Raw genomic sequence first — 27,216 nt, 5'->3', positions numbered from 1 at the left:
GGATTTAGAGAGCCTACAACTATCTGGGTTCAAGAACTGGTGAAATCAAAGCTACCGTCTACTTAATGTGTGTTCAAAAGAGAGGATGTACACTCTCTAATGCTGCCACATGTGATATGAGTCAGCTGGGTTTCTGTCATATGGAATAAGAGAAATGTTTCAGATTTGAGCTGTTTTTTACATTTCTTTCCACTGCATGATGCATGCAGACTCAGAGTTTCATTACTGGAAGAATTGGGGATGTAAAGATGAAAACTCCTGATGTTCCTGTGTGTGTGTGTTTGGTCCTGGTAAACCCTACATTATGGGGACAAAATGTCCCCACAAAGATGGCAATATCTGATGTAAATGCAAATGTAAAAATGCTGAAAGTTTCTCAGAATTGAACTCAGACACATGTTAAACACATTCTCTCTCCCCTTCCTCCACTCTCTATCTCAGTCTGCTCAGCAGATGAAAGGAGACAGCGAGTGAGGATTTGCCGTCACTGGATCGTCTGCTTGATAACTGAACCTGTGATGCATTACTATCAGCATCAGAAAGGAAGAATCAAATGTAATTCAATGCAATCACAGTATCTGATTGTGTGCGTGTTCTCACACTTACCTCTGATGTAACTCAGTGTGTGTGTGTGTGTATGTGGAGTGATGTAGCTATTCAGGACCTCTATATTTGCTCTTTTAGCTTTTTTTCTTTATTATCAGCTAGTTTGAAAATGAGTCTGATTTAAATTTTGATCTTCACTTTAAGACAAACATTTTATTAAAAGTTTATTTGAATTATTGTAAATGCATCAAAATTACCAGTGTTTCTTTAAGAGGGCAAAATAGCTCCGCCCCCCTCTAAACACGTTTGCTTTTCTACATACATACATATATATATATTATACTCATAAGTATGCTCATTCATCCATCTGCACAATCCAATATCAGCTGTCTCAGACTTCACAGAAGTATGAGCTAATTGCATTTGTGCTAACACTTGAGTTTTACAATTACAACTAAAGGCAAACTAAAAATACTTTGAAGAAAGACAGACCAATCACAATCCAGTATGCAAATATTATGATGACATGTCTGTTACATCTTAAACGCTGAATATTGTAACAATTTTCAAACTTTAATCTTAAATTTCTTACAAACTATAGCGTTTACATTTGGAAGCATAAGGGGCCATTCACACCGAATGCAAATTTGCGGTTAAAAAACGCATCTATATTAATTGGTTTGATTCAAAATAAAAGTCAAATATTTTTTAATATGACAGAATTAACCCAACTACATTAGATTACACTAACAACTCATTTTTTAATAGTTGTATCAGAATTAAAAGTATTAAAAAAAGTATTCACTTTTAACACTATCATCTTAAATTTCTTTAAAAAGCATATTAAGTTTAAGCTTACTCTTTTAGTGTCAACATTAAAATTATGTACAAAAATTTTTAAGCATTTGGAGCTAAATTAACTGCTGTGGAGAGCACAAAAATGTCAAATATAATGTATTTGAAGACTGCCCTGCAGTCCGTGTGAGTCAAAGCAGTATATTTGTTGTTTTCCAGTACAATTTTAGTGTCAATCACTTTAATTTTGATACATTTATCAAAAAACAAGACTAATTGTTTCATGTCATCTTGCTTCTCAAGTAAATGTATTTTACGACGTTAAGATATTTGTCCTGGAAAACAAGACAAAAATACAAAAAACACTTTTTGTGTGTGTGTGTGTGTGTGTGAAGGTGTTTGTGTGATGAGCTCACAGTCCATGTGTGTGTCTGTGGCGTGGAGGGTTGTGTTGAGGTGGAATGGCATTGAGGTGAAGTCCTGCACGTCTCTCCACCGTCTTCACGAGCTCTTGGAGCTCCTGGCGTTCCCGCTCTGCGCGGCGGGACACCTTCCGGGCTTTCCTCAGAGAATGCCTCAGTTTCCCCACTCGTTCTTTCAACTGTTTATTCTTCCTCTCCAGCTCGGCCACGCGCTCCTGGAGCTGTCCAACCCGCTCCTCCTCCTCGAACAACACCTTCTGCACGGAGGAACACAGCAGCTGAAAGAGAAAGAGAGAGAGAAGGTCACTCGGGTACGTTATAATCAGAGGTCTGTGCATGCATTGATAACCTGACCCTGTGGAATGAAGGTCAATATACAACATGACATCATTTCCAGCCTCCGTCAGCCTTATTATTTCCTGTTGAGCGCTGCCTTTCTTCTCTGGGCCCCTACAGATGCCAGCGTGTGTGTGTGTGTGTGATGGAGGCAGTTCAAAAGTGACATGCTGTCATGCCCACGGTAGACACAAGTCGAGGCATGCTGAGTGTGTGTGTGTGCATGTGGAGTGTGTGTGATTGCTGTGTGTATTTGAGCGACGGGAGGACGCATGTTCTCCCTGAACAGCGGAAAGGACTAAATCCCTATTGTAAAGGGCCAAAGCTATCCTGGACAGAAGAGTGTTCAGAGAAATAAGGAGTGATGAGAATAACTGTTGTTGTGTCCTACTGTCCAAACAAAACACACACTGCTGTAACAACAACAGCCCTCTCCAAACTCCAAGAGACCCAGAGACTGACAAGTGGACACCAACACACCTAAAACAACACACATGCTGAAATAAACATCGCTGCTCATTAACAAGGCCTTATGTTTCTCCTTTTGCTTGTGAAACTATGTGAACGGCTATCTAGCAATGCGATTTAATATAATACGATTTCTTCTTAACGTGGGTGATGTGTATTTACAACCACAAGAGTCAAACATAGCCTGCTTTGCTTTCAGACCCAAACTAGACCCAGATGTGGTGGTCAGTGAGTCGTCTTTAACAATAGAGTGTGTTTTTAGAAATTAAAATATTACAAGAAAGCAGAAAAGATAATGAGAGAAAGAATGAGGAAATGGAGAGAGTTTGGGCACACATTTGGGTTTAGATAGACAGATAGATTGACAGATAGACAGTGAGATAGATAGATAGATAGATAGATAGATAGATAGATAGATAGATAGATAGATAGATAGATAGATAGATAGATAGATAGATAGATAGATAGATAGATAGATAGATAGATAGATAGATAGATAGACGGACGGACAGATAGATAGATAGACGACTAGATAGATGACTAGATAGATAGATAGATAGATAGATAGATAGATAGATAGATAGATAGATAGATAGATAGATAGATAGATAGATAGATAGATAGATACACTGTAGATAGATAGATAGATAGATAGATAGATAGATAGATAGATAGATAGATAGATAGATAGATAGATAGATAGATAGATAGATAGATAGATAGACGGACGGACAGATAGATAGATAGACGACTAGATAGATGGATAGATAGATAGATAGATAGATAGATAGATAGATAGATAGATAGATAGATAGATAGATAGATAGATAGATAGATAGATAGATAGATAGATAGATAGATAGATAGATAGATAGATAGATAGATAGATAGACTATTAAATGATCTGCCTTCAATTTCCAACAAAATGAAAAGTGTTTTATATGGGACACAAGGAGAGCAGACAAACATGAAGCCACACCAACACACACACACACACACACACACACACACACACACACACACACACTGTAAACACTACATCAGCACAACATTAGACCTCCGGTTAAACGTTCTTTCAGTCAAAAGCGTCTCGTTATGAAAGCATGGATGAAGTTCTTCAGAATCCAAGCATGATATTTGATTAAATACATTATACATTCAGACATTGTACTGCAGTGGCAATGGTGTTTTTCTGCATTTGTCTGAATCAGATTAGAGTTTAATAAGTATAATGGGTGTTTAAGATGGATGGTACAGGAAGCAGAGGGTGACATAACACACACCGTTCTGGCTACAGTCACAAGAGCACAGAATCCCTCAGGCAGCCTCAATCCTTTTCCCACAGGAAAACTCCTGTTTTAAACAGCTCTTATTATCTCTCTGATAATCAGCCCCACCTGTTCGCACACACACACACACACACACACACACACACACACACACACACACACCATCATTATCTTTATTTTCTCTCTCCGCTGCGTCTGTCTCTGTGATTAGTGAAGTGTCACTGTATGTCTTCTATGATCTGTAACACTTGAATACATGTAACATTTTTAAAAATGTTGAGGGTTCAGAAAAGATGCAAATAGTTGAAATAGTTTTGAACCCATATATTCCTTCATTGCACATAGACTGTCACATCTGTTTAGCACAGTGGACATCTGTTAGAGGAACCCTGCACCTCCTCAGGTCACTGCCTCATATGTAGACATGCATGGACACTTCAGACTGCGCTCACACACTGTCTGCATGACGTACTGTAATGTTCAGACTCAGCGGATGTCCGTGAACACCGACGGTGTCCGAGTTTTGAGTCCATGCGGACAGTGCACGTACAAAGGCACATGTGCGAGTGATTTGAACATTTGAATACAAAAGTCAATGACACTTTATTTTACAATCTCCTTATTACACGTTACATGTAGTTACGATTGTAATAACTATAAATTATGCATAATTACATGCAACTAACCCTAAACCACACCCTAACCCTATAGTAAGTACATGTAGTTAATTATTATTACTCAGTACTTAAATGTATAATTACACTAGGCGCGTTTCCATTACAGATTTGCGCAAAACTTGTGCGGTTTTTTTCTAAATGTCGACAAAAAACGATTGCGAAATGACGGCGTTTCCATTAACTGATGTTATGCAACTAAAACTTCATTTTTATCCTCAGGTTTATGTATATCCAAGCCACTGCACTAGCCATTATTATTAATCGAAGGAGATGTATGCGTGTTTTCCAAGCATTAATGGTAAGGAACGACCCTTATTATACTTGTGAGCGTAAACCTATTTGAGGTTTAGAATCCATTATTCCTGTAATTCTTCTGTCTTATATGAATTTAATAAAGAGCTCTGTCTCGTATTCTGTCCAAACACATCGCGTCATCTACATCAGCTGACCTGTAAATGCGCAAAAACTGTTTCCGCAGTTTTGCAAAATATTTCTTTTTCGAATTGCCTGAAAAACCACCTCATGTGAGCGTAAAAACTTTTTTGCGATAAATGGGAGTTTTTTCGAAATTGACGTGTTTCCATTGGGCGTATTTTCAATTCGCAATTTCAATTTATGCAATTTGAAGGGTAATGGAAACGCGGCTACTGTAACACAGACACCTGAAAATAAAGTGTAACCCAAAAGTCCCACTTCCATGGTCCAGGTCTTTCCACGTTCACGGCCAAGAAGCACAAATACTTTTCCATTTTAATGTATATGTTTTGTCTGGAAGGAAAGGGAGATTCTCACTGGTTTACTCTGTATTTTCTGTTGGTATATTACACTCAATAAACCTGAAACTGTCCACTCTGAGCTGATGACTGTTCTTGGTTAGATTAAGTGGATATTTATCAGTACATTCAGGAGTCTCAATGTGTTTGTCTGAATATAAGCCCCTCTCTCTAGACAGCAGACCACCGTCCGAATAATGAGCGCCACTGTGTTTGAATGTACAGCAGGCTAATCTCATCAAGGCAAATATAACTTCCACCAGCTGATACTGTGTGTGTATGTGTGTGTTACATCCTCTCAAGCCCTGTCATAACCTCTGAGGACCCCTGACATTCCTCCCGTTCTGCATCGAACCGTCCACATCAAACACATTTATTTTCCTTTCAAAACCCACCGGCGTTTCCCCAAGAGGATGTTCACATGTCCATCTGACGTCTCCCTCACTCTCTTTTTATTTTCTATCTCAGATTTATTTTCAGTGGCAGATGTGTGTGTTTAGGTGGGATAGGCTGTCCAAGTGTATATGTGTGTGTGTGTGTGTGTGTGTGTGTGTGTGTGTGTGTGTGTGTGTGTGTGTGTGTGTGTGTGTGTGTGTGTGTGAGGTAGGTAGGTAGGGCAGCTCTAGCTGGGAGGTCTTTAATCCGGCCTCTATCGAGCCGAATGAACTCTAGAATTATCTCAGCCTCCTACCGTGATGAACAGTCACAGTCGTCAATACAAAGACCACCAAAGAAAGGGACTAGTGTGTGCTGTATGAACCAGGAGCTCCATTTACCCATGAGAACCTGAACATGTTACTTTCATATTATTCTCACTTCCACACGTTTTTGGCTGAAGCCAATCAGATTCCTTGAGTCATTATTGCAGCAGTTGTTTTGTAAATTAATTTGCCAAGTAAGACATGTTCTGTTTTTGTCATGTCATTTTGCTGATCCTGGAACAACATTCCTGTCCGAAAATTTTATCCTAACCATATCCCAACCCCTAAACCTAACCCTACCCATAACTTATCCCTGAAATCAGAGGGAAATTATAGGTGAATAACACTGATGTAGAAGCACCTAACCCTGTTTGTAAGCCTAAACTTGACATAAACTCTAAACTTGTCCCTCAAATCTGATTGGCTGATTGGAATGTTGTTCCAGGATCAACAAAGATGCTGATCTACGAACATATTGTACTTGGTGAAATCACGTTCACTGTTAGTGCAGAACTACTGGAATGGAAATTGTCTGCTGTTTTACTGTTAAAGCCCAGGTAAAAATAATGCAGTTGTGCATGCAGACACTCCTGTCTTTAAAGAAGGCAGTTTACGAGCTTCTTGAATTTACAACAGAGTCGTTTCAAAACAGAACGCACTCTGAACGTCTGCCTGTAACGACGCACAGCTCACATACGCATACTGATGTTCACCTTTAGCAGATTCATGCCTTTCATTTCTCTTGACAAGATATACAGTCTTCTGCATGCCAATGTTAAATCTACATCGTTCAGGATGTGCTCATTTATCTCTAAAACTCTAGTGCATATTGAGCACATCTGTGTCTGTGTGTGTGTGTGTGTGTGTTTATTGGTGCCGTACCCTGCTGTCTTCCTGGCTCTCCCAATCACTATTAAAGTTGTGCACCGTCTGTCCAGCAGAGCAGTTTGAGAACTGGAAGAGGCTGGAAAACAGTCGTTTGTTATCCAGTGTGTCAGGGAATATGGCGTCCTGGAAGTTAACTCCATGAGGGAGGATGTTGTAGTTTTCATCCATTCTGTATAAAATACACACAAATGTTTGTTTGCATATACTGTACTTCTGAGGATGGCTTATTGGCTTGTTTGCCTTTAAAAGTATTTCAAATAAATTATAACATCAAAAAATGAATACAAATACTAAAATGAACACAAAAAAAACCCTGTTATTTTATTTTTTAAAAATAACATGCAATGTGTGTGTCTTCAATTTGTTTTTAAGATAAGAGGCACCCCAATCTCGATATTAATTTTATTAACTTAAATATCATAAATAAAAAGTCATTTTAACAGTTAATTTCGAGTCAGAATAAAAGAACTTGCAGTTCAGTATGGGAGTAGAATGATTCTAGGGATAGTTCAGGGATAGTTCATCCAAAGATTAATATTCTGTTATTAATTACTCACCCTCATGTCGTTCCATATCATAAGACTTTAAGATTTATATTCGGAACACAAATCTTTTTGGTGAAATCTGAGAGCTTTCTGTCTCATTGACAGCAACGCAACTACCACTTTAACGCTTCAAAAAGTTCATAAAGAGATCTAAAACTAACCCATATGATTTGAATAGTGTATTCCAAATTTTCCTTAAAGACACGACCGCTTTATAAGATGAACATACTGAATTTAGGCTTTTATCCGCGTTGCTTGTGAGTCGATTACGTGTGCGTCGAACTTTAACGCGCAAACTACGCGTAAAAAAGTCACGTGTTTTTGAGCTTCCCGGCGTTCCATTGAGAACCGTACACCATGAAAATTATTCTTTCCCCCAACTTAAGTTCAGAATAAAACCTGGTTCTTTGTTTCCAAATAGAAGTGAACCCACCTAAGGAAGAATATGTAGGAGTTGTTTTCCATCACCGTGTGTGACTGACAGCTGAAATACCCGAGTCCCGTGAGGTTGAGGCGCGAGCCCGCGGGCACCTCCAGCATGCTTCCCCACGCCTGGTCGCATAGCAACTCCACCTCCGCCGCGTACAGCAGCGCGTCCTCCGCGCGCTCGTGCTTCTGGTACGGCAGGTAGTTGTACAGACTGGACGCGTACGGTTCCTCGTGGATGGCCAACACCTTGGCGTACACGATGATTTCGGCGAGTTCAGCCCGACAACCCTCGCTCAGGGGTCGCCACTCGCTGGGTAGCTGGCATGCAAACGCAAACGCGAACCCGAAAGCCAGCGTCTGCAGAAGCGCAAGGTGCATGCTTCTCGTGCCAGTAAATATACCCACGCGTAAAAATGGCTCGTTCACGGGTTCAGTGGATAGGCAATGCAGTGAAGTCACCCATGCAACGGCCCGGGGTCAGTTCACATAGTCCCGACCTGTTCAGACTGCTTTGAAGGTTCACAAGTAATAGTTCCCACGTCCTGCTCCTCCTCGATCCATCATCACCCCTAAAGTTCGTCTCAGGCCAATCGGACGCGCTGGAGTTTAACCAGCCAATAGACGCGCTGCATCCTGCGTCCACCAGCCTCACTCGCACTACATTCCTGGACAGAGCTTTGGACTCATTTTTTGTCTTTATACATTATACACACATAGACAGATGACTGCCCATGATAATTCACTTTAATCACCAAAACTGCTCTGAAGAAAAATGTATTGGGCCATTGACTTTTCAGTCATGAAAAGGTTTATTTTATTACATAACATGAGATTGTCTCTATTGTGTTGCCCTTTTAAAAGTATTTGAAACCTATCCCATATACCACTTCTATGATAATAATAAACTTGATTTTCTATAGCGCCCTTTAAAAGTTACACATCAAAGCGCTTTACAAAAAAATAAAATGAAATAAAACAGAAATACAATAATATAAAAGAAGTGCATTCATAACAGTGAAGTACATTCAAATACAAAAATAAAAAACATTTCAAGAAGTAAACAGTTGGCTATAGAATAAGATAGTTAGAAAGTAATCAAATAAAAGCTACCCTTAAAAGTAGCTTTTATTTGTAGCATGTAAATATCACAATATCACAAAAAAGTTTTAGGCTCCAGCAGATTGGAATAATCTATCTGTGGAAATAAGATCAATTTCTTTACTTGGTTTGTTTAATCATGCCTTGTCTGCTCAGATTAGGATAAACTGCCTTTGTTACTAAACATGCATGCAATTTTCAGATCTACTGTGCATACCTAATGTTTATATCTGACTGTAGTTAAAAATGTACACATACTCAACTGTTTACTTATTTACTTATTATTGGCCATCTTGGCCTTTTGGTGGTTTGTAATCTTTTGATGATTATATGCAGGTGTTGTTGTTGTTTGTTTTTGTTGCTGTTTGTTCTGTTTTGTTTTGATTTTTCACTTCCCTGTGGTTATGTAATTATTGTGTTATATGTTGGGACCCCCTCGAAAACGATTTGATACATCTCAAGGGGTTTATCCTAGTAATAAACAAATTTGACACAATATATATACAGTGCCCTCCACAATTATTGAACCCCCTGGTAAATATGATCAAAATTGGCTGTAAAAAATAAATCTGCATCGATTATCCTTGTGATCTTTCATTCAAAAAATGTGCAAAATTCTAACCTTTCATTGAAGTAAAAGAATTGAAAGTGGGGGGAAATCACATTATGAAATAAATGTTTTTCTCCAAAACACGTTGGCCACAATTATTGAAACCCCTAGAATTTTTTACGAGTAAAATATCTCTGAAGTATATTCCCATTAATATTTACCTTTTTTAGTACACCAGGGTGACTAGGAACATGAAACTGTCCAGCTATGACTTCGTGTTTCACAGGAGTTTAAATATGAGGAAACACAAAGGCCAAATCCCCTTAATCATCCATCACAATGAGTAAAACCACAGAATACAGTTCTGATGCGTAGCAAAAGATTGTTGAGCATCACAAAATAGAAAGTGGCTGTAAGACAATAGCTAAAGAATTGAAAATCCCCATTTTGACCATCAGGGCAATAATTAAGAAGTTATAACCAACTAAAGATGTTATGAATCTGCCAGGAAGAGGACGTGTGTCTATACTGTCTTAATGCACGGCGAGGATGAAAGTTTGAGTGGCCAAAGACTCTCCAAGGATCACAGATGGAGAATTGCAGAGATTAGTTGAGTCTTAGGGTCAGAAAGCCTAAAAAAAAATTATCAAACAACCCCTACATCCCCACATGTTGTTTGGGAGGGTTTAAAAAAAAACCTCCACGCTCATCCAAAAACAAATTCCAGCAAATTTAATTGTCAGACACGACTGGATCTTCAAACAACACAGGGTTCTGTGGTCAGATGAGACTAAAACAGAGCTTTTTGGCAGCAAACACACTAGATGGGTTTGGTGAACACAAGGATAAAAAGTACCCCATGTGTACAATTTAATATACCATTGGATCTTTAATGTTGTGGGCATATTTTTCTGCTGGAGGTCCTGGACTTCTTATTCAGATACATGGCATTGTGGATTCTATCAAATATCAACAGATAAAAAATCTAAACCTGACGGCCTCTGCTAGAAATCTTATAATGGGCCGTGGTTGGATCTTCCATCAGGACAACGATCTAAAACAAACATCAAAATCAAAACAAAAATTTGTTGTGGAGCACAAAATGAAGCTTCTGCCATGACCGTCCCAGTCCCCTGACCTGATGAGTGGGCTGAACTGAAGAGGAGAAGCACCAACATGGATCTGGGAATCTGAAGGATCTGGAGAGATTCTGTGTGGAGGAATGGGCTCTGATCTCTTGTCAGTTATTCTCCAAACTCATCAGGCATTACAGGAGAAGACTCAGAGCTGTTATCTTGGCAAAAGGAGATTGCAAAAAGTATTTAATAAAAGGGTTTCAATAATTGTGGCCAACGTGTTTTGGAGAAAAACATTTATTTCATAATGTGATTTTCCCCCCACTTTCAATTCTTTTACTTCAATGAAAGGTTAGAATTTTGCAAATTTTTTGAATGAAAGATCACAAGGATAATCGATGCAGATTTATTTTTTACAGCCAATTTTGATCATATTTACCAGGGGTTTCAATAATTGTGGAGGGCACTGTATATGTGATATATGATGTTATTTTTTACTCATTTTGTTTTCCAGGTGACCAGAGTTTGCAACAAAAAAAGTAAAGATTAAAAGTACAAAAGGTAAACTTGAATTCAATGTTTGGATGTATTTTTTTTTTTCTTCTGGGCAATAACGATGGAGATAACAGCTCCAGTCTCCCCCTAATTATTAGGTTACCAGGCTATATTACTTAAGCCAAATTCACACTGGAAAGGTGGCACAGAAGCGCTTCTGAAGTGGCAATGATGTCCTCACACAGACTGTTTAATGCTGCTCAGAGGTGGCATAGATTTATGCCACCTCTGAGCAGCATTAAACAGTCTGTGTGAAGACATAAATGCATTTACATAACAATTTAACTGCATATTGTTACACTAGGGGCAGAGGTGTGTCAGAGCAGGCATCATTTAGTCTGGCTTTTATGCTGCTTTGCGTCTTCTTTCACATATTTTTTTTAGCAGGAACAGAGCAGCCTTAACTCAGCTGTATAAAGACGCCTTTAGTTTTAAACGCATCTCTGTCTCAGTGGCTCCATCTAGTGCATCAACAAAGTCCTTACATTACATGGAACTCAACTTTTAATTATAATAATAATTATGATAATGTAGTAGGCAGCCAATTATCACCACTGTTGTATGTGCATTATACATTATGCGTGCATTTGTGGAAGGTTTTGAGACTGTTTTCACTCCATACTGTTGTTATTGCTATATTTAAGAGTTTTATGCCAAACCCATAAATAACATGCAGTATATGGAAGGAAAGAGCAAGGTTGTATCTTCACCTACGACATTTCTTGTCATCATGTAAATAGGAAAGTATGACCCTTATAATACGGGCGTCGAAAAGCCCCTGCGTTTGCCCCAGTTCGGAGTGCGTCACTGCGTCATGTGGGATGACCGTCCTCAGGGTAGGGCAGGCGCAGGGAAATCCCAGACCGCGTCCTGACATCACCGTCAGCTGGTTCAGTGCTGTGAATGCAGAGTAGAGTCTTATGACAGTGGATAGACATTGACCAGTATAACGCTTACTGTATAGACCAGTCCTGCTGGATCACAGATCCGCGCGCTCATCGCTCTTCACTGACGTCTGCAACAGGAAACGAGCATTCTCAAAACAAGTTGGAGCACACAAGAAGAGAACGCTTTGTGAGTATTGCATTGCTCGTAAATATACCGAGTTATCTAACGCTTGGCATTCTAAAAAGTTGTGTTAATATGTTGCGCACTTATGAAACACATTAAAATGGAGATTAACGAGTGTTAGTTCATTTCTACTGCAATGTCTTCGTTAACTTTCGCTTTCTCGTGGCATCACGATTGGGTGTCTGTCTTGTGAAACGTCTCGGGTGAGAACAGTCTGTCCAAACCAATGAGGAAACCAAAGTAACAATGTTTACCACTCATACATCATATGTGTTTTTCACAAGTTAATACAATGAGATGTTAAAGGACTAGTTCTCCCAGAAATGACTGCCATCATCCTCTACTCACACTCTTGTCATTTAAATCTCGTATTAAAGTCTCATATAGATTTGTGCAGGGTACAGGACGAAATTGAAACCATTACTCACCGACAATCCTCCAAACTAGTGAAACGTTATGTCAACTCGAGAACCTTATCAGTTCGATTCTTCATCGAATAGTTGAAGATTATGTGATTTGGATTAACTGATAAGATTTGAATTTCCACTTGTATTTTGAGCATACACTTGTGTGTGTGTGTTTATATAAACTCTCTTGCTTTAAAATATAAAATATAGTTTAGTGCATATAAAATGTATTACACTTTTTACTCATTGGATTTTATTTATATTTTCTTTTTATAGTAATGCTAAAGCATATATTCGCTTAGAATTTTAGTCTGTTCAGCCTAAGTTTCACTTTTGATTCTGTGCTGATGATTGCCTATTTGAGTGTAAGCCATTCTTAAACTGAGTCTAAGGTATTTCATAACAGCTCAACAGACCCCGAAAACATGGCATCTGGTTCATCGATGATGAACGGGGACATCAGTCACCCTCGCGGGTCCGGCCCGGGGAATGTGGGCAGTTTAGAGGAGACCCTCCAGCAAATGAACACCCTGATCAAAGAGAACAGAGAACTGAAGGGTGAGGTATTAAAACCAACCCTCTTCCTGGAGGCACACGAACAGTACACATGTTGCATGTCTTCCTTATCTTACCCATTTATTTCTTGTCTTGGAGTCTTGCTAATGAGTTGAATCAGGTGTGTTTGATTAGGAAGAGTTTGAAAATGTGTACCGTTGATGTGCCTTCAGGAACAGGGTTGGGAAACGCTGATTTAAACAGCAGTGTCTCAGTCGTCATAATCTCAATACATAAACACACTCAATCACGTACAACAATCCAACGTCATTATGTGTATCAACAGAGGCCCTGAAACAGACCAACTTGTCCATGAAGGAGAGATTTGAGGGTCTGTCGGCATGGAAGGAGATGCAAAAGGAGGAGAGAGACTTTCTGGAGAAACGATTAGAAGAGGCCAAATCCAAACTGAACACTATGGATGCAGAGAACGAGATGTTGAAGAAACGAGTGGAAGAGCTGGAAAAAAGTGGAGCCGAGGTGAGCGAAGCTACAATCACACAACCCAGAAGTATAAAATCAATTATAAATAGACTAAAGTTAAATATCTGCCATAGTGTTTACACACTGAACTGGAGGCACTGAGGGCTCAGATTGGTCGTCTTCAGGCTGAGAAGAATGATCTGGTAGCATTGAACTCTGAACTCCAGCTCAAAACTGGACAAGGTTCACCTAGCGACTCCTTCATTGAGATTAGAATAGCTGTAAGTATGCACATACACACACAAACACAATGAAGGCACAACATGTTGCTCAATTTGTCACTCTTTGTACTTTCTTGCACAGGACGATGATTTAAAAGTGACCAGAGATTTGCCCAGTACTCAAAAGGACCTCTCTGCTTTCTGCATGTAAGCACTGCGATTAAAAGGCTTACTGTGATTTCCATTTAAACACTTCTGATTCACCAAATTGTTTTTCTTATTTAGCTATAGTTTGTTTGCTAGAAAGAGAGCTACATCTGACAACGCCTCTTTTGGGGACATTCAGTTAAACTGGAAATTTGATTAATAAATAAAATAAATAAGGGTGTGTTCACACTTGTATGTTCACTTGGTTCGTTTGGTCCGGACCCCCAAAAAAATACGTTTAGTCCTGGTCTGCTTTGCATTCATGTTAGCATTTTAACATTGAACCTAAAGATACCAAACTTAAAGGCATTGGGATATGTTCACAACCCGATTGGTTGGCTTTTATTATGTATATTTAATACCATATGTAGGCTACGCACATACAACGAGTGCATTTAGGCCAGCACACAGCAAGTTCTGTCACGAAATATTATTTCGTGACAGAACTTGCTGTGTGCTGGCCTAAATGCACTCATTGTATGTGCGTAGCCTACATATGGTATTTTGACCAGCTGAGAACTCGTGAAGAGCTTATAAACTGTGTAAAGGAGTCAAAACAGCGGCAGGAATCGCCCTATCACACACACAAACAAAGATCTGCTGTGAGGAGACGCGGTTCTGCCGCCTGTACTGAACTGAGATGTGCAACGTTGCGACTATGGCTAGAAAAATCTGTCCTTTTTAGGGTCGCATCTTGTGACATATATCCCGTTTTAGGTGTGTTTATATGTCTTTGGTCCGTGTAGCGATCATATTTCAGTTGAACCGCACCAGAGTTTGTTTGGAAGCTGACCGAGACCTATATTTTCAGGAGTCTTGGTCCACTTGTTTAATGCGCACCACGGTTCGGATGGGAGCGTTTACACTTATTCAAATGAACCGCACTAACAGGGCAATCCCACAAGGGTTTGTTTTAATCCAACCAAACATGCCAGGTGTGAACACACACTCTAAGGTGGCTCATGGTTAGTCTGGAGTAATTACTTAACACAATAGAAGCCTATTATAGTAGGTCCCTTATTTGGATAACCAAGCACATATATGTGCGTACACAGGCAAAAGGGCGAGTCGGAGGAACAGACGGTCAGGCAGCTCCTTCACTCCCTCAGAGCAGAGACTGATGAGAAGGAGAGACTGCAGATAACGCTTCAGGAGGCACGTGCAAGGTCGGCCATCTTTTCACACACCCTCTCAGAAACACAACTTAAGGTGTTTCAGCTTCTTTTATTGTATGTGCATATGTGTGTATTTGCAGAATTGCAGAGTTGGAGAACAGACTGGAACACACTGACAGCAGCGCACAGACGTCTCTCCCCTGTACAACTGAAATCAATGTAGGAGAGTCAGGCTTTTATAGCAATTTTGCAAATTTCTCTGTTTTCCAGGCTCAGGTACAAACGATTGTAATATCACATCACGTCCTCTCACTTTTTTTAAGCTCTTCACGATCTGTATAATTTATTCTGTGTTTTTTTGTGTATACATACAGGCAGAGATATATTCCTCAGACTTTAGCAACCATTTTGTAGCATTTTTGAAGAAGTTATTCGATCAAAACATCCATGTGGCTGTGGTTTTTGAGGACAGTCTTGTTTGTGAATGTGAAACTAAAAGAAAATTGTTTAGAGTGTCAACAACTTTGAGTTTACATTTAATTTGAAGAAAGCAACCAATTATGTGTATGTTTGTTTGTTTCTGTCAGGCAAGCGCTGAGGTGAAGAATCTGGAGGAGCAGTTGTTGAAGCTCTGTAATGAACTGAAACAAGCTCAGATCCAACTAGATGATGCTGAGAACATGAAAAGAAACCTACAGGACAGGTCAGAAAGCCAGTCAACAACAGCCTTATATGCATTTATTTTTTTAATTAAAATAGATATATATAAATTATACACTACCTGTTAAAAGTTTGGAAACATTACAATTTTTTTTTCCAAAGAAGTCTCTAATGCTCACCAAGGCTGCATTTAATCAAAAATACAGTAAAAACAGTAATATTCTAAAATAATTGTTTTCTATTTTAATACATTTAAAATTTTGATTTATTCCTGTGATGCAAAGCTGAATTTTCAGCATCATTACTCCAGTCTTCAGTGTCACTTGATTTTGCTCAAGAAACATTTAATATTATTACTTTCAAAGTTGAAAACGGTTGTTGTCTTTTTTTTTTTTTTTTCTTGTAACTTTAATCTGAAGCTTTACAAGATCTACAGCTCTTCAATCTCCTGCTCTGTCTGCAGGTGTAAAGATTTGGAGCAGGATCTGGGCACCTTAAAGGCTCAGCTGGGAGACAAACAGAAGGCCCTGGCAGAGAACGACAGTCTGAAGGTTCAGATGGAAAGTCTCCAGGCTGCTATTAAACTGGAACAGAAGAAAACTCAGGATGAGAAGTGAGCGCAGCTTGTTACCTCCGTCTGATGCCCACAGAAATGCACAGTCGATTGTTGGTGCTTTCTAAATGTTTTTATAATAATCACGGTCTCCTTTTATCGTTCTTGGCCAGAAACAACCTAAACCAGCTGAAAGATGCCTACACCAAGCTGTTTGAAGACTACAATGAGCTCCAAGAGGAAAAGAAGAAGAAAGAGGTGAAAAATGATGAAATCATCATTTTGGATTAAGGATTAAACTCACTCTTTAAGGGACTTTTGCATGGGGTAACACCAGCTCCCATTTACTTTAGAAAAATGTAAATCTTCAGCCTCACATTTATTTTTTGCATTTGGCTAGATGCTATTATTTAGGTTTAACTGTTAACTACAAATATTCTCATTTTTGGTAGGAAGCAACTTTGCTTGCAGCAAAATATATTTTATTTAAATACAATTAGCTTTAAGGCCGTTCATTTTGTATTCTGAGGGTTTTGATGATTCATGTTTCTGACCTCACTGCGCATGTGTGTGTGATCAGGGTAGTGTATCACGGGAAGAGTACGATGACCTCCAAACCAGGTTTGCTACGGCTGAAAAGGCGCTGGCAGACAAACAGCTGAAGATTGATGAGATGAAGATGGAAATCTTCCAGAAGGAAAAGGAGCTAGACACTATCTCTGTTTTCCAGGCTCAGGTACAAACGATTGTAATATCACATCACGTCCTCTCACTTTTTTTTAAGCTCTTCACGATCTGTATAATTTATTCTGTGTCTTTTTGTGTATACATACAGGCAGAGATATATTCCTCAGACTTCTATGCAGAACGAGCTGCTCGGGAGAAGATTCACGAGGAGAAAGAGCGCTTGGCCACTCAGCTGGAGTATGTGAAGAAACAGAACAGCCAACTTCAGGAGGAGATGGAGTCACTTGGCAGGTACGTCATTAACTTAACTTACCCACTCAAATGTGACCTCTGTGCCAACTTCAACAGAATTGTTTTCATGCTTCAGGCATTCCATGACCGAGATGCAAAGGAGACATGTGCCACGTGGGGCCAATCCACAAGGCCCCACATCTCCACACAACATGCAAGGAGGTAGAAGTAGTCCCTTACCTTACCCTTACCTTTCGTGCTACTGTAACAACGAGAGGACAATTTACATAGACCTCTTTCTTTCTTTCTCAGGTGATTGGCAGCAGCAGAATATTCCAGACCATGCTTGTCCCAAATGTGGGGAAGTCCTACCTGACCTGGACTCCCTGCAGATCCACATCATGGATTGCATCATCTGAGCCTGTTGCCTAATAACCATACCAGATCCCCCCTATATGTGAATGAGTGGTTTGATAGCTTTACCTTCAAGCATCCTGAAACATAATGCTTTAATAACACAGGTCTATAAACCCTGCATCCTAAATATACTGGACATTATCAGTGTGGATGTTTTCAGATCAATAGATGTTACTGGTCGAGGGTGAGAATAAGCATTTAATCTGAATGGTTGGATATGGTCTAAATATGCCCTGTATAACAGAAACATTCATTAAAGCTGCTTTGACAATTTATCATTCAACTATTAAGGAAAAGTATATTCCTGTATGTTGCAGGTGGGCAATTAGTGTGGCATATATTACACAAAAATCTGTTGTGGGCGAATTAGATTATTAATTGCAAAAATATTTTTGTTTTAGATTAAGTTTGAATGTTCCTGAGAGAATCATTTATTTAAAAGACTTGAAGTTTCATGTTGGTTTGTGGTTAATTATATTTCCATTATACTCTCAATGCCCAACATTATACAGACAGATAATGTTTTTTCTTCATTTTATTTGTTGGATCTGTTTAAATGTTAAAGCACTTTATCATGATAAGTAAGTTAGTAAGATTTGGGGTTGTTTTGAATATAACTGTCTGTCTGTCTGTTAGTTAAGACCTACCTAAATCTAATAAAATAGTTTTCTGAAGTTCATAAAGACATTGTCTTCGTCACATGCGCTTTAGATGTTATTTTGTGTAAGTAACGTTAGCCCTGCAGACGATGCTTTTCTCAGCCTTGAAATGCATATTAAAGGACAAGTTCTTCCAAAAATGATCATTCTGCCGTCATTTACTCACCTTCATGTGCAAATCCTTAAGGTTACTTTCCATGGAAGACAAAGGGACATTTTTGAATATGTAATGGAGACTCTTCTTGTCGATGTAATGAAAGTGAATGAGTAACGTTAGCCTACTGGGGGCTGTCACGCAAAAAATAATAATAATAAAAGACAAAAAAAAACATCATAAAAGTGATCTATTACGACTCGTCCGTTATATTAATATCGTTACTTATTCATATGATAGCTTTATGTGACGAACAAACTGCAATTCAAGTCGTTACCATAATCACTGATGAGCTTCACCTCTTGATCGCAGCCGTCCGAATCGTGAGTGAATCATTCAAAAAGATTCGACTCGAAAGATTCATTCATGACATCGCCCCGACTCTCATGAACGCGGCCACCATAAAAAATTGGTGAAAATTTTTTTTTTGATCAGACAATCGCCCTCATTCACGAATAGTTCATTTTTAAGTCACTTGTTTGTTTTGTTTTTTCTCTTTAGGAGCATTCAACAGATAGACCTACCTAGTTAGAAGTTGGCTCATTATTTAGGGATGCATTTAGGTATAGGCACTACACTACCCGTTATGTAACATAAAAAACTATAGTGCGAAATGTTTACAATTAGGCTATAAAATGTGAGATTTGCACTAATGGGGGAATTTATCACTTGCTGCAAGTGGGAAACAAATATGTGAGCAGGAAGAGAAGACACACACGAGCAAAAAAACTGTTAAACTTTATTGTTATTATCAGTCTCAAAGTAGCTTTACAAACTGCTGATTTAAAACAGGTTTATTTCGCATCATAACTGTAAAACATGGTTCCTTTGTTCAGATAACAAGTAATGGTAAAAGACCCATATTGCACCTCTCTGCCACACGTGCCCAAGGGATCATCAAAATTCATGTCTTGGTCCCACACCTCCATCTTCAGGGTTTCACCAAATTTGCAGTTTGGGAAGTTGAACTCTGCAGACCATGTAGGATTTCTGTTATCCTTGATATATTCTGTCTGCCCCCCAAAAGTAGAGCCACACCAGACCTTGACGTATGGATCAGGTTTGTTTAAAAAAACGTCACCGGTGAGGTCTTTGGCATGTAAGTCAAACAGCCGAACAGCAGCACTGGCAGAGTCCAGCTGAGACACCAGCATCAGCACAGCCAGAGACACCAGCCGGAGATCATAAAAGACCGCCATATCTGTCCGAAAGAATAGATGTTCAATTAGAGAAGGTTTAATACACACAAATCTCGAAATGCGGAAATAATGTCTAAAGGTGTAATGTAGTGGTAAATATGCCTTACCTTGCTTGTATCAGGTGTTGCATGCTTGTTTTCTGATCCTAGCCCCCTTTATAATGCAATGACCATTGCAAAATTCTTTGAATTGGTGATCTACGACAGGTGGTTAAAATCCCATGCGTAGGCTATCTTTATCAGCTTTGCTGATACAACTTTTTAGGTCTATGTAACAAGTTGGCAAATTTAAATTAGTCAATTCAGCAAGAGGATATAACAACTATTTGAACCATTCACTGTCCTGAGCCAGCTATCTATGGAGACTCTTCTTGTCGATGTAATGAAAGTGAATGAGTAACGTTAGCCTACTGGGGGCCGTCACGCAAAAAAAAAAAAAAAAGCGCACCATGAAGCTCTATGACTTAAGTAAATATTTATCATATATAGAGAAAGCATATTTTTTCTCAACTCTCGGAATAGAATCTCGGGGGGGGGGGGGGGGAGGGGGGGGGGGGGGGGGGAGGGGGGGGGACACCATAAAAAATGACAGTATTATATAGTAATTTTTTTTTTTTTTTTTTTTTTTTTGGAGCAGACAATCGCCCTCATTCACAAATTGCCAATTTTTAAGTCATTTGGAGTTTTTTTTTTTCCTCTCTCTTTTTAGGAGCATTCAACAGATAGGCCTAGTTAGAAGTTGGCTCATTATTTAGGGATGCATAGGTATAGGCACTACACTATCCGTTATGTAACATAAACAACTATAGTGCGAAATGTTTACAATTAGGCTATAAAATGTGTGATTTGCACTAATGGGGGAATTTATCACTTGCTGCAAGTGGGAAACAAATATGTGAGCAGGAAGAGAAGCAAGGTTGATATGACAAACATTTGAGAATGAGAGGTGATTCTGAATCAACTTATCCCTAATGAAGTCTCAAGTATTAGTTGCCTCTGCTTCTCAATTCACACTGAATCTAGATTTATTTGATATAGGCTATGTCTTTATTAATATTGTATTGTGAATGTGAGGTTTTTTTTGTAAATAGATTAAAAGTAAATGAATAGCCTATGCAATCAGTCAATGCAGAACACAAACATATGAGCAATAAAAACTGTTAAAGTTTATTGTTATCAGCCTCAAAGTAGCTTTACAAACTGCTGATTTAGAACAGGTTTATTTCGCTTCATAACTGTAAAACATGGTTCCTTTGTTCAGATAACAAGTAAAGGGGGAAGACCCATATTGCACCAGTTTGGTACACGTGCCCAAGTGATCATCAAAATTCAGGTCTTTGTCCCACACCTCCAGCTTCAGGGTTTCACCACATTTGCAGTTTGGGAAGTTGAACTCTGCAGACCATGAAGGATTTCTGTTATCCTTGATATATTCTGTCTGCCCCCCAAAAGTAGAGCCACACCAGACCTTGATGTATGGATCAGGTTGGTTTCCAGCAGCGTCACCGGTGAGGTCTCTGGCATGTAAGCCGAACACCCGAACAGCAGCACTGGCAGAGTCCAGCTGAGACGCCAGCATCAGCACAGCCAGAGACACCAGCCGAAGATCATAAAAGACTGCCATGTCTGTCCGAAAGAACAGATGTTCAATTAGAAATTTTAATGCACACAAATCTCGAAATGCGGAAATAATGTCTAACGGTGTAATGTAGTGGTATATATGCCTTACCTTGCTTGTATCAGGTGTTGCGTGCTTGTTTTCTGATCCTAGCCCCCTTTATAATGCAATGACCATTGCAAAATTCTTTGAATTGGTGATCAACGACAGGTGGTTAAAATCCCATGCGTATCTGTTATCAGCTTTGCTGATACAACTTTTTATGCCTATGTAACAAGTTGGCAAATTTAAATTAGTCAATTCAGCAAGAAGATATAACAACTATTTGAATCAATCACTGTCCTGAGCCAGCTACAAAAGCAGGTTTTTCATGAGCAGAAAACAATTTGATTTTTTTCTACCTCAAATGTAATACTCTCTAAAATTCAAATAAATGTAAGATTGTCATAAAACTGAATCATCTCTTCATGCAAACCCTAGTGCTCTGGTTTACTAATTTTAATGTCATCTGTACAGCCGAGACATCTGTCTTCCTGTTTTATGTCATTTAAGGTATTTATTTATTATAAGATTGTAACAATTGTAGGTAGTAGGCAAAGGCAAATAAGAGCAACTGCTGGTAAATTATTTTTCCCCAGCTGCTGAAACTGATGTGCTTTCAGTATACATGAAGATTTGTATGTCATATATTTTTAGTGTTTTATTTATTTTAATTTACTTTGTCTTTTTCTTTGGCATTTGTCTTTTTCTGTTGCTGCGCTGTGGACATTTTCTAAAGCACATGGCAAATTGATATGAAACTGGTCCAACTCAAAGTCCAACATCACAGATGCAGAGGAAAGTCTTGCTCAAGGACAGATCACAGAGTACATGTGCAGAAGCAGAGTTAGTACATTCTCTTAAAGCATTTATAGCTCTTTATCCTGTTTGATATGCATAGTTGATAAGTTAGATTTGGTGCAGGTCCTGTGTCTGTATGTTAATACCTACCTAATTCCTTGACACAAGACAGTAGGGAGTCGGTGCCCTCTTGTGGTGCACTTTGTCAATAACTATAACTGATAATTTCATTGGAATTAGAGCACCAAGCAGTGTGTAGCATGTCCTCAGTTTTGAGATGAATATTATAATTTGACAACTCTCGGAATAGAATTAAACAATTTATTGATAGGAATGGATTGTACATGCTTTGTACAAAATTCCCATGGCGTGCTGCACTGAGTTGAACCGGTTCAAGATGGAAATAAATAGGTTTACGTAGATAGAACAAAAAGATCAATTGGCCAAAGCAGCCAGCTTTAAAAGAAAAAATCAGTTGCTCAGAAGAGTTTCATGATAGGCTATGTATTTATCTTAAGTTGTACATTTAATGTCCTGAATTGAAATACTCAATATGTTGATGCATGTTCTTGAGTAATTCACAGAAAAAAAAAAATGTATGCATAACAGTCCTAACCACTTGGCTGTCTTCCAACAAAGTTCTTGCTTTTGTAATTTTTTTATGTTTCCATTTGAATAATGTAGGCCTACACTTGTTAATTTAAGGCCATTCTTTTTTGTAGTTTTTTAATGATTATTTTAATTATTCTGAACACAAATTAAGCATGTCAATCCAACTTTGATGTTTTTTTTATAGTAAAGTAGCCTATATTTATGATAAAAGTAAATCTCTCTGACGCTCAATACGTCAGCGCCCGAATTCACTCACTTCATAGTGCACTTAGTTGCCATGTGCTATTAGTGAATGAGTGAGTGATTTCAGACAAAGCATTAGTCTCTAAAGGTGACATGCAATTTCTGCATCTTTAGCGCCACCAAACTGAATATTTAATGACAAAAATCTGGTCCTTTCCAAACTCTTGTCATTGGTTTTGCTGTACATTTGGACCCTGCTGAATGAAAATGAAAGGTTGCAGTGCAGAGTTCTCTTGAATCAAATGTTTGTTCAGCATATTAGAATGGTTTCTGAAGGATCATGTGACACTGAAGACTGGAGTAATGATGCTGAAAATTCATCTATTACCTTTCTTCACCCACCTTTTACCTCTCTGCACTGTGATTCTCACTTGTAAGTTTTATTTCCTATCTAAGGCTAAATTGTGGACACTAGTATGTATTGTGAGTGCAGGTAGCCTACTTTTTATTTAAGGACAAGGGATCGTCCTCATTCATACAGTCTTTGTCCCACACTTCCACGTGTAGTCTATCGCCCGGATTTACAGCTTGATAAATGGAGATCTTCATTCCACGTAGGATTAGAGTGACCTGATAAATGTTTTGTTTAATCTTCATCACCATTGCACACCACCCTGACGTATGGATCGGGATCTCCAATACCATCACCACCAGCGAGGTTTCTGCCTCTGTAAATCAAACACCCGAACAGCAACACTGGCAAAGTCCAGCTGAGACGCCAGCATCAGCACCAACCGAAGATCATAAAAGACTGCCATATCTGTCAGAAAGAATACAGGTTCAATTATAGAGATGTATGACACAAACATTGAAATGTAAAATTAATATCTGTGTCTTAATAGTAGCAAGAAGCTGAAGTGTGATTCAGTGTTAAAATGCCTTACCTTGCTTTTATTAGATTCAGTATGCTTCCTGATCCCGCCAGCAATTTTGGGCTCTATGAAAGAATATTAGGTTGGATCCCCTACTGCACCCATTCCATTAGTAAAATCGATTTTTGGGGCCCCCAAAAGTGCGTGGGCCCTTAGATTCATCCTAACTTTCACCCCCTTAGAGGCAGGGGCGGCGCCAGAGAATTTTTAACGCATGTGCTGAGGGGGTGCTAGATCATTGACAGGGGGAGCTGCGCAATTATAGGCTATATATATATATATATATATATATATATATATATATACACAGTATATACTGTATGTGTGTGTGTGTGTGTGTGTGTATATATAGGCTACTATTAATAAATGAGCAAAACTTGGCCACTAAATATTTAATATTCAATTATTTTAATGATCACAATTAAATTTTTTATTTTATTAAATTGAACAAACGCAACATTCAGCATTCAATCAAATATTCTAAAATATGTATTATTAATAATAATGTTATTTCAACATAATATCTCGTTATTTCAACATAATATGTGTGCGTGCAACAAGCAACATGTGCATTTGTAAATCCGGTGACGCGTGCATTGATTTTTATTAATAAACTAGTGTTTTCTGACTGGTTGCAAAGGTGAAGTTGACGATCGCCATATTCGTAGTGAACGCGCCTATAGAGAGAAATGCACATAATGGATTACATAATCAGAAAGTAGCCTTTTTCTTTTCGTTTGAATTATTTCGTTTAAAGACATTTCAAGCTTTGTGTATTTGATGTATTTCTCATGTCTGTGTGAGGCATACAGTGAGTTTCATTAAGTTATGATGAGATGCGCTCCAGTTAACGTGCAATGCAAGTGATCGCGCGGGCGCCTCCATGATTATATTGTCTGTTATATTTGCTTATTATTTATCCAGGCAATTGGTTGATGAAAAATTGATTAAAATTAAGATACAATTTATACAAAACGAAATTCGCTTTAAAGAAAGGCTTTCTACAAAACAAAACTGAATTAAGTGGTCAAAATCATGTCTGACCCACTCAATGTCTCTCGATATATTGCGCATCCTATCTTACTCGTGCTGTTCACTTTTCATAAATCAACATACATGGAAAAAAATAACATTATAATATTTTAACAAATATGAAACTAAATGCGCTTATTTAATGGCTACAAAAGTATATAGGCCTACAGACTCTCTATTTGTACAAATTGCTGCACATTCATTTAATTCTGAGTTTTGCACACACAAGTTGAAAGGCATTTGTTCAAATCAAGTTCACGGATAATTGTGCGTGCATTTATTAATCATTATACTAAAATCATAACAAAGTAGGCTATGCTATGTACAAAAAATCAGATGAGCCCAGAATATGAACGCAACATTTATTTTCACGTTAAGCATTTTCCTCCCATAGAAAACCATTATAAGAACTCTTAATGTGGCTTAATGCAGATTAAAATGTCCCCTTATTATGTCGAAATAACAAGATATTATGTCGAAATAACAACTTCTTATGTCGAAATAACGAGATATTATGTTGAAATAACGACTTAATATCTCGAAATAACAAGATAAGTTTTCTTTTTTTTTTATTCAAAATGCAGTTCAGGGCTTCCATAGAATACAGCCTGAATATAATTGCTTCCAGAAATTATTTTTGGGGGTGCTATCGGGGGGGGGGTTTGGTCTTTCTTGGGGGTGCTGAAGAACCTGCTAGCCCCTCCGTAGCGCCGCCCATGCTTAGCGGCCCCCTCACAACCTATATAAAACTAGGCTATACAATCATAAAAGTCTTCCAAAAGGTCATCAACAGGTGGTTAAATCCCATGCGTATCAGTATTATGTTTCTGTGTTGGCACATTCATATTTGTCAAGTTGGCAAGAATGCATAAAATTGCATCCTAAGAAATAGAAGCAATGCATTAAAATAATTTTAGTAATTCTATCCTGAGTGGCTACAAAAGCAGAAAACAGTGTCAATGACATATCGAGTGTCCATTATAAAGAAAATAAATATTTTAAATATCTAGTGTGCAAATGTACCATTTGTTTTCATGTTGGTCTCAGATTTAAAAAAAAAAAAAATAGATCAAAGGATAGGCCTAATTCTTTTTCTTAATTTTGTTAGTTGGATCTGTTTAACTGTTAAAGCACTTCATCATGGTTAATAAGATTTGGCGTTACTTTGTATATAACTCTCTGTCTGTCTGTCTGTTAATACCTACATAAACTAATAAATAATACTCTGAAGTTCATAAAGATATTGTCTTCATCACATGTGCTCCAGAGGTAATTTTGGGTAATTAGCCCTAAATGCATAGTAAAGGACTAACGTTGGTTAATCTAAAAATGGTAATTCTGCCATCATTTACTCACCTTCAATTACAAATCCTAGGACATTTTTGAACTATGTAATGGTTACCTCTAGTTAGTCTAATGGTTGAGATGGACGGACTTTTCCCGAAGACAAACCATTTCTATAAAGTAAATATTCAACGGAAGCGAGTCATTTACATGAAAGAATGTGTCAGAAACATGTGTATGTACTATTTGTGTAATTTTGGGGACTTAACTTACCTAAAAGTAGTGAAAACAACAGTGAGAGACGGAGTTGCTACTTGTCGTCAGTTGAGCTGCTCCCCGTTTCCATGGCAACGCCCTCCACTCCAGTTCAAATGCAACTCGAATGTTCAGTGCGCGCGCCCATTAAAATACGTAGAAGTCTCGCAGCATTTACATAAAAGTAGAATTGATGTAGGGAATTATTTGATAATCAGATCAAATATCCTGAAATTTGATACATTATTTAGTGTATAGTTGGCTTGTGGCCTACGGATCCGGCTGACTACATCATGCATTGTGGTCATGTCTAGGCGCAGGTCCACCATCTGATCTGGATACGGCCTGGATCCGGCATAATCCAAGTAAGCATAGAAGCAGTGCATTAAAATAATGTAGTTCGCAGTCCTACAAAGCTACAAAGGCAGAAAACACTTGAGCCAATGATGCACAAGAGTGCCCATTATAAAGAAAATCAATAATCTTTGAATGTAGTTTAAACGTGTTGCATTCTTAGAAATTAACCATTTGATGCTGATTTCATTTTATTTTATTTTTTTTACTTTTATACAATTTTTAAGAAAAGTTTACATCTAATGACCCTAAAAAACACATGTGGTGCAACCAGTAAAAAAACAAACAAACAAACAAACCGTATTTTCAAAAATGGTTTAAATATATATATCATTCACCTTAAAGAGATAGTTCACCCAAAATTTTTTATAATTTACTCACCCTCATGTTCCAAATCTGT

The 27,216-nt window shown here is 38.3% G+C and overlaps 3 protein-coding genes and 1 long non-coding RNA gene across 5 annotated transcripts in view; 2 read left to right on the top strand and 2 right to left on the bottom strand.

Moving 5' to 3' along the window:
• The window catches only part of cdc123 (cell division cycle 123 homolog), a gene marked incomplete at its 3' end in the record, with an annotated part of 98,166 nt that overhangs the window by 64,273 nt on the left and 6,677 nt on the right, over positions 1 to 27,216 (top strand). The window lies entirely within an intron of this gene.
• On the bottom strand, positions 742 to 8,392 carry ccdc3a (coiled-coil domain containing 3a). Its single transcript, XM_079868797.1, has 3 exons — positions 7,874 to 8,392; positions 6,890 to 7,064; positions 742 to 2,041 (listed from the first exon to the last, which is right to left on the bottom strand). Exons 1-3 carry the CDS (start codon positions 8,245 to 8,247, stop codon positions 1,754 to 1,756), a joined length of 837 nt encoding a protein of 278 aa, XP_079724923.1. The 5' UTR covers positions 8,248 to 8,392; the 3' UTR covers positions 742 to 1,753.
• optn (optineurin) lies at positions 11,958 to 18,692 on the top strand. 2 transcript variants are annotated; one of them, XM_079868794.1, is made up of 14 exons: positions 11,958 to 12,222; positions 13,033 to 13,184; positions 13,468 to 13,661; positions 13,739 to 13,885; positions 13,968 to 14,032; positions 15,088 to 15,198; positions 15,288 to 15,366; positions 15,735 to 15,850; positions 16,271 to 16,420; positions 16,534 to 16,618; positions 16,941 to 17,096; positions 17,196 to 17,338; positions 17,415 to 17,500; positions 17,591 to 18,692. In XM_079868794.1, the coding sequence occupies exons 2-14, from the start codon at positions 13,052 to 13,054 to the stop codon at positions 17,695 to 17,697; spliced, it is 1,572 nt and encodes a 523-aa protein (XP_079724920.1). In that variant the 5' UTR covers positions 11,958 to 12,222; positions 13,033 to 13,051; the 3' UTR covers positions 17,698 to 18,692. The 2 variants fall into 2 exon arrangements, with proteins under 2 accessions (XP_079724920.1, XP_079724921.1); XM_079868795.1 differs by lacking the exon at positions 11,958 to 12,222 and adding an exon at positions 12,404 to 12,422.
• LOC307157905 lies at positions 21,194 to 21,542 on the bottom strand. Its single transcript, XR_013821119.1, has 2 exons — positions 21,436 to 21,542; positions 21,194 to 21,332 (listed from the first exon to the last, which is right to left on the bottom strand). It is a non-coding gene; the product is annotated as an uncharacterized lncRNA (long non-coding RNA).

This window comes from Squalius cephalus, assembly GCF_949319135.1.
Source record: "Squalius cephalus genome assembly, chromosome: 4".
Classification (NCBI taxonomy): domain Eukaryota; kingdom Metazoa; phylum Chordata; class Actinopteri; order Cypriniformes; family Leuciscidae; genus Squalius; species Squalius cephalus.
The sequence above is the reverse complement of the archived record's forward strand: the minus strand, read 5'-3'. Positions and strand labels throughout refer to the sequence as shown.